The sequence below is a fragment of the Asparagus officinalis genome, chromosome 3 (assembly GCF_001876935.1).
Source record: "Asparagus officinalis chromosome 3, Aspof.V1, whole genome shotgun sequence".
NCBI lineage: Eukaryota > Viridiplantae > Streptophyta > Magnoliopsida > Asparagales > Asparagaceae > Asparagus > Asparagus officinalis.
The window spans coordinates 59,570,482-59,583,789 of NC_033796.1; the positions used below are offsets into that span (position 1 = coordinate 59,570,482).

General features: G+C 38.8%; 1 protein-coding gene across 1 annotated transcript; it reads right to left on the reverse strand.

The window, feature by feature from the left end:
* On the reverse strand, positions 472-9,733 carry LOC109835174. Its single transcript, XM_020403163.1, has 2 exons — positions 9,519-9,733; positions 472-844 (listed from the first exon to the last, which is right to left on the reverse strand). The coding sequence occupies exons 1-2, from the start codon at positions 9,731-9,733 to the stop codon at positions 472-474; spliced, it is 588 nt and encodes a 195-aa protein (XP_020258752.1).

Sequence of the window (13,308 nt, forward strand, 5' to 3'; positions counted from 1 at the left end):
TCTATTTTCAGAAAATAATTTATCATTTAATTCCTTTAGTTCTTCAATTTGTGAAGAATTTGATGAAACTAATTCTAAGTTCAATTTATCATTTTCACTTTTTAATATCTTATAATTAGCATTTAAATCTTTAAATTTAATGTAAAGTTCATTAAAAGCATCTAAAAGTTCTCAATTGTCTAAAGAATCATTTACTTCATCTTGTGTCATGAAACACATGTGGGTTGATTCTTCTCTTTCTTCTTCTTCGTCTGAAGAGGATGAATTGTCACTATCATCCCAAGTTACCGCCATTGTCTTCTTCTTCTTCTTCTTGAAGTTGTTGGAATTATTAGAATTTGTGGTCTTTGACTTTGACTTGAGTAGCGGACAATCCTTCTTTATATGATCTGGCTTATTACAATTGAAACACAAAGAAGAGTCATTAGTATTCTTAAATTTATTTGACTTAAACTTACTTTTCTTAAGAAATCATTTGCTTTTCTTAGTAATCATTGTAATATCCTCATCATCTTTATCGGATTCATCGGTGTCGGAGGATGCAATGAGGGCAAGTATCTTTTTCTTCTTTGGTTCATCATCCTTCTTTCGATCTTCAATTTGAACTTCATAAGCCATCAAGTTTCCAATGAGATTTTCTACGGTGAGAGTTGATAGATCGTTTGCTTCTTCTATCGTTGTAATCTTTTTCTCCCATTTCGGAGTTTGTGCTCTTAGAATTTTTCTTACCATCTCAACTTGAGTATATTCTTTGCCAAGTCCGATTAAGAAGTTAGTAATATCAGTGAACCGTGTGAACATCTCCGTGATGGTTTCATTCTTTTTCATCTTAAATAATTCAAATCTGTGAAAAAGAACAAAAATTTTAGTTTCCTTAACTTTATTAGTTCCTTTATGTGTTACCTCAAGAGTGTGCCAAATTTGATGTGCTGTTATAGAGGTAGACACACAATTGAATCCGTTCTTGTCCAAAGCACAAAACAGTGCATTCATCGCCTTAGAGTCCAGATTTACGTTAGTCCTTTGTACAACCATCCATTCAGTATAAGGATTGGTAGGCTTTGTAAATTCATTCTCAACGATGTTTCATAGATCATAACCAAGAGATTGGAGGTAGACCTTCATTCGACACTTCCAATAGTTGTAGTTTGTGCCGTCAAAGAGAGGTGGTCGCTGTGTGGAATATCCCTCTTTGAATTGTGATGTATTTGTTATACTTGATAATGTCATCCTTCACCTTGCTCTGATACCAATTGTAGGATCTAATCCAATTATACTAAAAACACTAGGGGGTGAATAGTATTTTTTTTTAAATTATGCAAAGTAGATTATAATTTACAAGAAAGATAACACAACCACAGAAAATCACAATCGCAAACACAATATTTTATAACGGTTTCACCTCTCAGGTGTACATCCAGTCCCCAAGCAAATCCCGCTTGAGAGTTCCACTATGATTTTGAAAAACTTACAAAATCAAACAGTAAACTTGACCAATTTGTAAGACCATGCAAATTGCACGCAATCTCTTCACCAAGAGATCAAACCTCTCACACCCATGAGAATAATTTTCTTGTATCAACAACTCGATTTCTATAAGCCTTGAATGTGTAGTGATGTGTAACAGTGGCTAAGGAATGTTTTTAATCTCTAGAAGTTGCCTAAATAAGTTGTATATTGAATGAAGATCAAAATCTAACTCAGAGAATGCTTTTTCTCAACACTTAGTGAAAATCTGAATGTTTTGAACTCTTGAGAATGTACAAATAATGAACCTTATGGATAGGAATGATTGATAACAATTGCTGAACTTATAACCTATTTATAACCCTTGAAAGCAAGTTTTCAAAGTCAATTAACGGATCAAAACGGCTATAAACAGTCAGTAATTCAAATTTTAAAATGTCAGAAAACTATTACTGTAGTCGACTAGTAGTCGTTGTAGTAGACTACACTGAGTTAAAACAGACTCTGTAAATTCAGGATTTTTCCTAGTAGTCGACTATACTGGTCATTAGTCGACTACTCTGTAAACGATAAAAAGTCTGAAATTCAAATTCAAAGCTGAGTAGTCGACTATATTATGTAGTAGTCAACTACACTGTAAACATGTGACGCCCCTGGGTTCACGCAAGGCTACAGTACAAGGTGAAACCAAGAATATCAAGCCTGCCATACACCACACCGTGCAATAACATGTTTCACCATCATAATTACTATCTCTCTAGAAGAGTCAATAACAGGTGTAGGTATAAAGCAAGTAAAAGATAAATACAAGAGATATCTGATGAAATGATAATGATCAAATTGATATTTCATCATCCAACATACGAAAATAGAAGTCAATGCCTGAAATGAATAAACTGAAGTTTCAACAAGTCTCGAATACATAAAGTCTGAATAATAGGAAATAAGGCACACAACCTTTACAACTTCTAGAAATAAACTCTCAAAATGTCTAAACAAAAGCCTACAGTGGAGTTCAAAAGAAAAGTATAACTATAATAGAATAGTTAAAGCTAAAGTGCCTCCCAATCAACATGCGACTCTCCGGGCTCCTGGCTCGTTACCTGAAAGGGGGAGGGACAACGAGTATCAAAGCGCTAGCGAGCAACATCACAACCAACCCCAAGGAAAAGGGCTCATTGTATACAGAATATACAGTTATAATATATATAGAAAATCACTGATCCTATTTAGGTAATTACAATATGAGCATAAGTACGTCGAGCGAAATAATCCAAACAAGGAAACCTCATGCATATACCATATAGCTCAAATTGTAAATACCTATGAATAAGAGGATTTTAGTATTTAGGAAATTACAACACGAGCATAGGTATGTCGAGCGAAATAATCCAAACAAGGAAACCCTCATGTATATACCTTGTATCTCAAATTGTAAATCCCTAAATACAAAAACCCAAAATCTAACACATGAATAGTAATGAAAGAAGACAACCTCATCTCAGAACTTAAATACCAGGTTATATCACAACCCATATAAGTGTCATGTCTAGCCTATGAAAGTATAGGTGTAAATTTCAAGGTCTAAACTGATGTCCAACACATGGACTAAAACTAGATGTAATGAATGCCCAACACACGGACTGCATATGAAATTTATCCAACACATGGACTGAATGTGACAAATGTCCAACACATGGACTACACATCATAATAGCCTAACACATGGACTAGATGAAATATATGAAAGATGCCTATACCCTAATGCCTCACTTGTCTCGGTATGTAACCCTAAACTCGTGTCCGCAAATCGTCTCACGTGTAGACATACAAAATAAACATAAATTCTAATATCAGATATCTGAGGTGACTCCTTGCTCATATAGATGTACGCAATAATAGTAAACATGCTAAAACAGTTTCGGTTAAAACGAAACAACCCAAATAGATCCAAAAGGAGGAAAAAACTAGAAATTTCCTCGCCAGTCGACTCATGAGTCGACTGGGATCATCGGTCGACTCATTAGTCGACTAGGATTTGTCGACTCATTGGTCGACCAGCCAAAACAGAAGAAAAGAAAGAAGGCTGGAAATTTCTAGTCAGTCGACTCATTGGTCGACTCATCAGTCGACTCATAAGTCGGCTGATAAGTCGACTCATTGGTCGACTGAGCAGAAATTTTTTTAGTTTTCTGTCTTCGTTGATTTTCTACAAAAACTTAAATCTAAAGTTCTCTTCATTATGTCCAGTATTATATATCTAATTCTAACACGTGTGTATCAACAGAAACGAAAGATTTGCATGTAATCGTTTACATTAGAACCCCAATCATATTTATACATGTTTAAAAACGTATTAAAAACAAAGAATCACAAGAAACCCATGTTTAAAACTAACTCCAGATCTGGATCTACATTTAAAAAATGTTGGTGAGTTTTTTATTAACTGAAACATCTGATTTCTTGCATCAAGATCTGGATCTACATTTAAAAAATGTTGGTGAGTTTTTTATTAACTGAAACATCTGATTTCTTGCATCATATGCCATAGGGATATATTTTATACGCAAAATAATGATTTAGGCTCAATAAATCCGAAATAAAACCAAATAAAACTATACAAACAATGGGTGTAGGGCTGAGCGAGATGTTACTCGCCTCTGATATGCTGACAAACTCCTGAATCCGAGAGAGAAAGATCCCATATGCTGCACCTCGCCAAAACCCGCTGAAATCCTCAGAAAATCCCCAAAAATCATGAAAAACGAACTAGGGTTTGAGGGGAGTGAGGGGCTAGGGTTTCTCTAGGATTCTGATGGGTCTTTTGGGTTGGTTTCGAGTAGAATAGATTTTATATAAGCGGTCAAACCCGAAACAAAACCAAACCAAACCCGCAAAAGAAAAAGAATTTGGAAATCTGCCCGTAAGTCGACTCATAAGTCGACTCATGAGTCGACTAAGCCGATATTTTCCAGATTCGTGCATGTTTTGCTAAATTGCCAAAACCAATGCACAAGACTCTATAAAAATACACTCCTACACCAGTGATAACTTGTTATCAGGTGTATCTATGATCTCAAGTCATTAATCATATTAGAATTTCTATCATCACTAATTCACATATACTTCTAACAAAAATACAGGGTTTTACATTCTTCCCCCGTTAAAAGAATTTCGTCCTCAAAATTTAGAAATCATACTCAAACAAATAATCTCACCCTAGACAAGCATATAGTGATATTTATATTTAACAAATCCAGGATGATTATATTCCCACTCAACCCTTAATCAAATAGAACTAGTACGTCGGGCGAAAAATCCAAACAAGGAACCTCCCATATATATACCATGTGTTCCATAGGATTATGAATTAAGTGAAAATATCCTTATTCTAGCGTTAAATCTAAATATAACCACATAAATATTCACACACATAAATCAATCCACTTCCTCTATAGATGCAGGAAGTCTCACTGCGTAGCATATTCGTGCTCTCGAAAATCATATACGAAATCTACACTTAACCCTCTAAAATGTAAATACCCCCACTTAACCCTTAACTAAATGGAATAAGTACATCGAGCAAAAAATCCAAACAAGGAACCCCTCATATATATACCATATGTTCCGAGTACTTAGGAGATAAGTGGTAATACCCTCATTTTAGCGTTAAGTATAAACATCGCCATAATTGAATCTATAAGCCATATATAAATCATAGAAAAAGATTTAATTTACCTGCTCAAACATATGTGGATAGTCGCGATGCATGTCCTCTTCCCGCTCCTAAGAAATCTCCTCAACGCCTCTTCGGTTCCACTGAACTTTCACCAAAGGAATTACCTTGTTTCTAAGCCTCTTGTCCTCCCTGGGAAGTATACAAACTAGAATCTCAATAGTAGTTAAATCCTCCTGAAGCTCAATCTCTGGTGTATCCAATACTCGTTGCTGCTCCTCATCATGCAAGTGTTTTTTGAGCATAGAAACATAAAATACATTGTGTATACTAGATATCGATGCTGGAAGATCTAGTCTGTATGACGCAGTTCCAATGCGCTCTAAAATCCGGAAGGGTCTAATATACCTTGGTGCAAGCTTTCCCAGTCTCTCGAATTGCTGAACGCCTTTCATAGGCGATACCTTCAGCATAACTGAATCTCCAACCTGAAACTCCAAGGGTCTTCGTCTTTTATCAGCATAGCTCTTTTGTCGACTCTGAGCGGCTAAAATCCTATCTTTGATCAATGCTACCTTCTCAGTAGTCTGCCTCACAAACTCTGGTCTAAGCATTAAGCTATCCTCTGGCTCTGCCCAACATATTGGTGATCTACAAGGTCTCCCGTACAATGCCTCATATGGGGCCATACCGATCGTCGCTTGATAACTATTGTTATAAACGAACTCTATCAGTGGAATATGCTCCTCCCAGCTACCTTGAAAGTCTATGACACAAGCCCGCAATATGTCTTCCAACACCTGATTCACCCTCTCCGTCTAACCATCTGTCTGTGGGTGGAATACACTGCTGTAAGATAATCTGCTGTCGAAGGAATCCTGGAAACTCCTCCAAAAATGTGAAGTGAACACCGAACCTCGATCCGACACAATCGTATCAGGAACTCTATGAAGTCGAACTATCTCCCTAATAAATATCCTCGCATACGCCTCAGCTGTATATGTAGTCCTCACTAGAATAAAATGTGCTGACTTCGTCAATCGGTCCACTATCACCCAAACAGAATCATTCCCCTTCTTCAACTTCGGCAACCCTACAATGGAATCTATAGAAATATCCGCCCATTTCTACTCTGGGATGGGTAAAGGCTGAAGTGTTCCTGCTGGTCTCTGATGCTCTGCCTTCACCTGCTGACAGGTAAAACACTTAGCCACATACTCTGCAATCTCTTTACGTATACCACTCCACCAAAAGTGTCTCTTCAGGTCCTTGTACATATTGGTGGTTCCTGGATGCACTGTACATCGAGTACGATGGGTTTCATCAAATAACTCCCTCTTCAGCTCGGCACTAGATGGCATAACCAATCTACTCTTCATCCATAGGCCTCCATTTGCTCTAATGGTCCAATAAGCTTTAGGCACTTTGGAAATCTTCTCCTTTCGGATTTGAATCCAAGAATCTTCCAGCTAAGCTCTGAGAACTCTGATACTCCAAGATGGCTATACTAACACAGCTCCCAAAAATGCACTGGTTCCACCAATCTCGGGTCTAAAATCAAACTGGCTAAGAGTAAGGAGATCTCTATACAATGAACACCTCAAAACTAAAACCCGATGTCGACGCTTCCTTCTTAAAGCATCTGCTACGACGTTCGCCTTTCCCGGATGATACTGAATCGGGAACTCGTAGTCCTTGATAAACTCAATCCATCTTCTCTGTCTCTGGTTGAGTTTCTTTTAAGAGAAAAGATACTTCATACTCTGGTGGTCTGTGAACAACTCAAACTGCACTCCATATAAGTAGTGCCTCCATGACTTTAGTGCAAATACCACTGCTGCTAACTCCAAGTCATGAGTGGGATAGTTTTGCTCATGCACCCTCAACTACCGAGATATATATGCCACTACTCTCTGAGTCTGCATCAATACACCTCCTAAGCCTGCCAAAGATGCATCTGTGTAGACGACGAATATCATGTCGCTGCTCGGAATAGTTAAAACTAGCGCTGAAGTCAACTTAGTCTTTAAGATATCAAATGCCTTCTAGCACTCCATACTCCAAATGAACTGTACACCCTTCTTCGTGAGGCGTGTAAGTGGCGTCGAAATCTTCGAGAAGTCCTGGATGAACTTCTTGTAATAGCCGACTAAGCCCAAGAAGCTACGAATCTCTATCACCGTCTTTGGCAGTTTCCAATCAAGAACTACTTTAACCTTAGCTGGATCCACTGCTATGCCCTTTCTACTGATGATGTGGCCGAGAAATCTGACTTCTAAAAGCCAAAATTCATACTTGCTAAACTTGGCATATAACTGATGCTCCTGCAGAGTCCTCAAAGCTAACCGTAGGTGCTGCTCGTGGTCTGCCTCCGATCTTGAATAAATGAGGATATCATCGATAAAAAACAATCACGAACTGATCTAAGAAGGGTCAAAAAACCCGGTTCATCAAGTCCATGAATACAGTGGGTGCATTGGTCAGTCCGAATAGCATGACCATGAACTCAAAAGATCCATATCGAGTAAGAAAGGTGGTCTTGGGAATATCTATCTTCCGAACCCGCAACTGATGATAACCAGAACGAAGATCAATCTTCGAGAAGAACCGCGCTTCCTGCAACTGGTCATACAAGTCATCAATCCTAGGTAATGGGTACCTATTCCGGATAGTGACCTTGTTCAACTCTCTATAATCAATGCACAATCTCATACTATCGTCCTTCTTCTTCATGAAGAGGACCGGTGTGTCCCACGGAGAATGACTCCGACGAATAAAACCCTGAGCTAACAACTCGTCCAACTGGGTCTGAAGCTCCCTCATCTCAGCTGGTGCCATGCGATAGGGTGCATGGGATATCAGGGCTGTGCCTGGCTGTAACTCAATACAGAACTCAACCTCTCTCACAGGAGGTAGTCCAGGTATGTCCTGAAAAACATCCTGATACTCTGAGACAACTCTAGTCTCCAATAAATCAACACCCTGATCCTGTCGCATCACCTCCTCGATGTACGCCAGAAATGACTCTGTAAAACGGTTGCCCTGAGAGGTTGCCACAATCATCTCGGACCCATCGGACACCCACAAATTGACTGTCTTTGTAAAGCAGTCAATACTAACATGGTAGGAAGACAACCAATCCATACCAAGGATGACATCGAACTCGGACATATGCAACACTATCAAATCAACAACGAACTCTGACTCATCTAAGCTGATAGTACACCTCCTACAAATGCTCTCCAGAAGCGATATCTCACCTAAAGGGATAGAAACTGATAAAGGGGTGTCTAATGGCTGAGCTACGAGCTGGAGTCTAGACATAAAATCATACAAAATAAAGGAATGCGAAGCTCCCGTATCAAAGAGAATACGGGTGGGAAAAGAATTCATAAGGAACATACCCTCCACTACTGCTCCGCTAGCTCCATGATCATGCGGTAATACCGCATATACTCTGCCTATGGCTGGAGTCTGCTCTGCTGCTAGTGCTGGAGAATATAGAACTATCTGCCCCTGAGAAACCTCCTGAACTACATGAATTTGTCCCTCAGTCTTCTGAGCTACTGGCGGTGCATCAAGTCTCATCTGCTAGCCCTAGACTCTGTCCTGAAGTCTTTGCTACTACTGGTTCAGGCCCTTGCCCTACTGAGCTCCTACCGGTGAGCTGCGACACTCTGACGCCTTATGCCTGACCTTACGACAGTTATAGCAAACTCCCTGGAACTTGCACTGCTGATGCGCTCTCTGATCATGCTGGGGTCCATTCTTATGAGTACCTTGCTGTTGTTGTTGGGATCCAGAAAAAGATCTCTTGTTCTTCCCCTTATCCCCAGTCTGTCCTACCTTGGTCTTTCCTTCCTTATCCTTCTGGAACATGACAGTCTCAATCTCCTGAGAAGTGGTGGCCTCAGCTACCTCCTGTACTGAATAGAACTTCTTCGAGATGAGGTATCTACGAAGATTAGGGCGGAGACCTGCTAGGAACATCTGAGCCTGTCGCTCTCATGTCAGCCACATACCCGTGAAGTGCAGCAACTCCATGAATTTGCTCTCAAAATCTGTCACTGACATATCCTCCTGTGTCAATCGGGACAACTCAAGCTCCTTCCCCGCCTGTGCTGCAGAAGAAATATACTGTCCATCGAAGAAATAAACAAAGTCCTCCCATGTGAGGGTCATCCGGTGCTCTGGAGTGAACTAGAGTCGATACCATCTCCCGGCATCTCCCTTCAGACTGTAGGATGCCAATCTTTGCTTCTGTATTGAATCCATATTAAGTATATCGAGGGTGTTACTCACATCCTCCTTCCACTTATGGGCTGCAAGAGGGTCTGATGACCTCTGAAACTCTGGTGCTCTCATCTTTTGGTACCTCTCTACCATACGGAGCCAGGCCTCCTGATCTGTGGCTATGTCCGAGACTGCTGGTGGAATAGCTGTAGGTGCGGTCTCTGGGGGTCTCTCGCTGATAGGAACGGTTGGTATCTTCTGTGGCTGATCTGGTGGTGGTGGTGGTGGTGTTGGTGCCGCGATATGATTCGCCACATGCTGCTCAATTGCTGCCATCCTATCTACGATGGGAGCCATAAGGTCTATCAAGTACTAGGGAGCTTGCTGCGGCTCAGGTGGTGCCTGCTGTGGCTCCGGGGGGGGTTGCTGTGGCTCAGGTGGAGCCTGCTACGACTCTGCCTGTCCAGCTCTCCGAGTACGAGGTCTATCACGTCCTACCATCTCTCTGATCATAAGAAAATGAGAATTTATGAGTCAAAATAGACATATACACATACATAGCATATCACAATATGATTTTCACAATAATTTAGTATTCACACAAATAATTTAAATTTACACAAAAAAATAGTTGTCAAAAAAAATATCCTCAAATTTTGAGATATACGCATATATCGTCCTCATTCATACTCTATACATGAATCCTAAGAAACTTTATCCTAGCTCCATGACTCGATACAGGATGATCCTAAGGATACTAAAACTAGAGCTCTGATACCAACTGTGACGCCCCTGGATTCACGCAAGGCTGTAGTCCAAGGTGAAACCAAGAATGTCAAACCTGCCATGCACCATACCGTGCAATAACATGTTTCACCATCACATTTACTATCTCTCTAGAAGAGTCAATAACAGGTGTAGGTACAAAGCAAGTAAAAGATAAATACAAGAGATAACTGATGAAATGATAATGATCAAATTGATATTTCATCATCCAACATACGGAAATAGAAGTCAATGCCTGAAATGAATAAACTGATGTTTCAACAAGTCTCGAATACATAAAGTCTGAATAATAGGAAATAAGGCACACATCCTTTATAACTTCTAGAAATAAACTCTTAAAATGTCTAAACAAAAGCCTACAGTGGAGTTCAAAAGAAAAGTATAACTATAATAGAATAGCTGAAGCTAAAGTGCCTCCCAATCAACCTGGGACTCTCCGCGGACCTAGCTCGTTACCTTTAAGGGGGGGGGGGACAATGAGCGTCAAAGCGCTAGCGAGCAACATCACAACCAACCCCAAGGAAAAGGGCTCGTTGTATACAGAAAATACAGTTATAATATATATAGAAAATCACTGATCCTATTTAGGTAAGTACAATATGAGCATAAGTACGTCGAGCGAAATAATCTAAACAAGGAAACCCTTATGTATATACCATATAGCTCAAATTGTAAATACCTATGAATAAGAGGATTTTATTATTTAGGAAATTACAACACAAGCATAGGTACGTCGAGCGAAATAATCAAAACAAGGAAACCCTCATGTACATACATTGTATCTCAAATTGTAAATCCCTAAATAAAAAAATCCAAAATCTAACACATGAATAGTAATGAAAGAAGACAACCTCATCTCAGAACTTAAATACCAGGTCGTATCACAACCTATATAAGTGTCATGTCCATCCTATGCAACTATAGGTGTAAATTTCAAGGTCTAAACTGATGTCCAACACATGGACTAAAACTAGATGTAATGAATGCCCAACACATAGACTGCATATAAAAGTTGTCCAACACATGGACTGAATGTGAAAAATGTCCAACACGTGGACTGCACATCATAATAGCCCAACACATGGACTAGATGAAATATATGAAAGATGCATATACCCTAATGCCTCACATGTCTCGGTATGCAACCCTAAACTCGTGTCCGCAAATCATCTCACGTGTAGAGATACTAATGCCTCACATGTCTCGGTATGCAACCCTAAACTCGTGTCCGCAAATCATCTCACGTGTAGAGATATAAAATAAACATAAATTCTAATATCAGATATCCGAGGTGACTCCTTGCTCATATAGATGTACGCAATAACAGTAAACATGCCAAAACAATTTCGATTAAAACAAAACAACCCAAACAGATCCAAAACGAGGAAAAAACTAGAAATTTCCTCGTCAGTCGACTCATGAGTCGACTGGGATCATCGGTCGACTCATTAGTCGACTTGGATTGGTTGACTCATTGGTCGACCAGCCAAAACAAAAGACAAGAAAGAAGGCTGGAAATTTCCCGTCAGTCGACTCATTGGTCGACTCATAAGTCGACTCATAAGTCGGCTGATAAGTCGACTCATTGGTCGATTGAGCAGAAATTTTTCCAGTTTTCTGTCTTCGTTGATTTTCTACAAAAACTTAAATCTAAAGTTCTCTTCATTATGTCCAGCATTATATATCCGATTCTAACACATGTGTATCAACAGAAACGAAAGATTTGCATATAATCATTTACAGTAGAACCCTAATCATATTTATACATGTTTAAAAACATATTGAAAACAAAGAATCACAAGAAAACCATGTTTAAAACTAACTCCAGATCTGGATCTATATTTTAAAAATGTTGGTGAGTTTTTTATTAACTGAAACATCTGATTTCTTGCATCATATGCCATAGGGATATATTTTATACGTAAAATAATGATTTAGGCTCAATAAATCCGAAATAAAACCAAAAAAATCTATACAAACAGTGGGTGTAGGGCTGGGCGAGATGTTACTCGCCTCTGATATGCTGACAAACTCCTGAATCCGAGAGAGACAAATCCCTTATGCTGCACCTCGCCAAAATCAGCTGAAATCCTCTGAAAATCCCCAAAAATCACAAAAAACAAACTAGGGTTTGAGGGGAGAGAGGGGCTAGGGTTTCTCTAGGATTCTGATCGGTCTTTTGGGTTGGTTTCGGGTAGAATAGATTTTATATAAGCGGTCAAACCCGAAACAAAACCAAACCAAATCCGAAAAAGAAAAAGAATCTAGAAATCTGCCCATAAGTCGACTCATTAGTCGACTCATAAGTCGACTCATTAGTCGACTCATAAGTCGACTCATGAGACGACTAAACCGGCATTTTCTAGATTCGTGCATGTTTTGCTAAATTGCCAAAACCAATGCACAAGACTCCATAAAAATACACTCCTACACCACTGATGACTTGTTATCAGGTGTATCTATGACCTCAAGTCATTAATCATATTAGAATTTCTATCATCACTAATTCACATATACTTCTAACAAAAATACGGGGTTTTACAATACAACAGAAAGTTAAAAATTCTGAAATGACTTTTAGTAGTCGACTATATAGTCTAGTAGTTGACTACACTGTAACTTTACAGAAACTGAGATTTTACCTAAGTGTTTAATAGTCAACTATAAAAAGTCATTAGTCGACTAGACTGTAATTTCACAGAGACTTATATTTTTGATATGAACGTAAGTAGTCGACTACAAGTCTTATTGGTCGACTACTAAGGGGTAAAAATTAATTTGAATGGAATATTTTTAGACTCATTGATAAGCTATAAACTCTAATGGTTAACATAGGGGATTTCTATTGTTAACCAACACACTAAGTATATGTTAGTGTGTTCTAATCTCTATGTGTGTGTATATGCGAGTGATCAAGGCTTGTACAAAATTTCTAAGTAAAGAAAATGTAAAATTTACATTGATGTATAAGCTCTTCATCTTTTTTACTTCATGATGCCTTGAACTCATCTTGCACTTGTTCATATTTGATGTTGAAAGCTGCATTGATATGTTAGTGCATAATAATACACATAGATATACATAATGAATAAATTGTTATCATCAAAATTATATCTTGAGGACATGATATCTAACAATACAATCTT

Bases quoted from the DNA above. Each gene is read 5' to 3' on its own strand.
- LOC109835174 (XM_020403163.1), bottom strand. From the start codon at position 9,733: ATGGCTCCCATCGTAGATAGGATGGCAGCAATTGAGCAGCATGTGGCG. The intron at 845-9,518 runs GTACCAAAAGAT...TCTTTTTCACAG, and splicing joins TGGCTCCGTATGGTAGAGAG to ATTTGAATTATTTAAGATGA.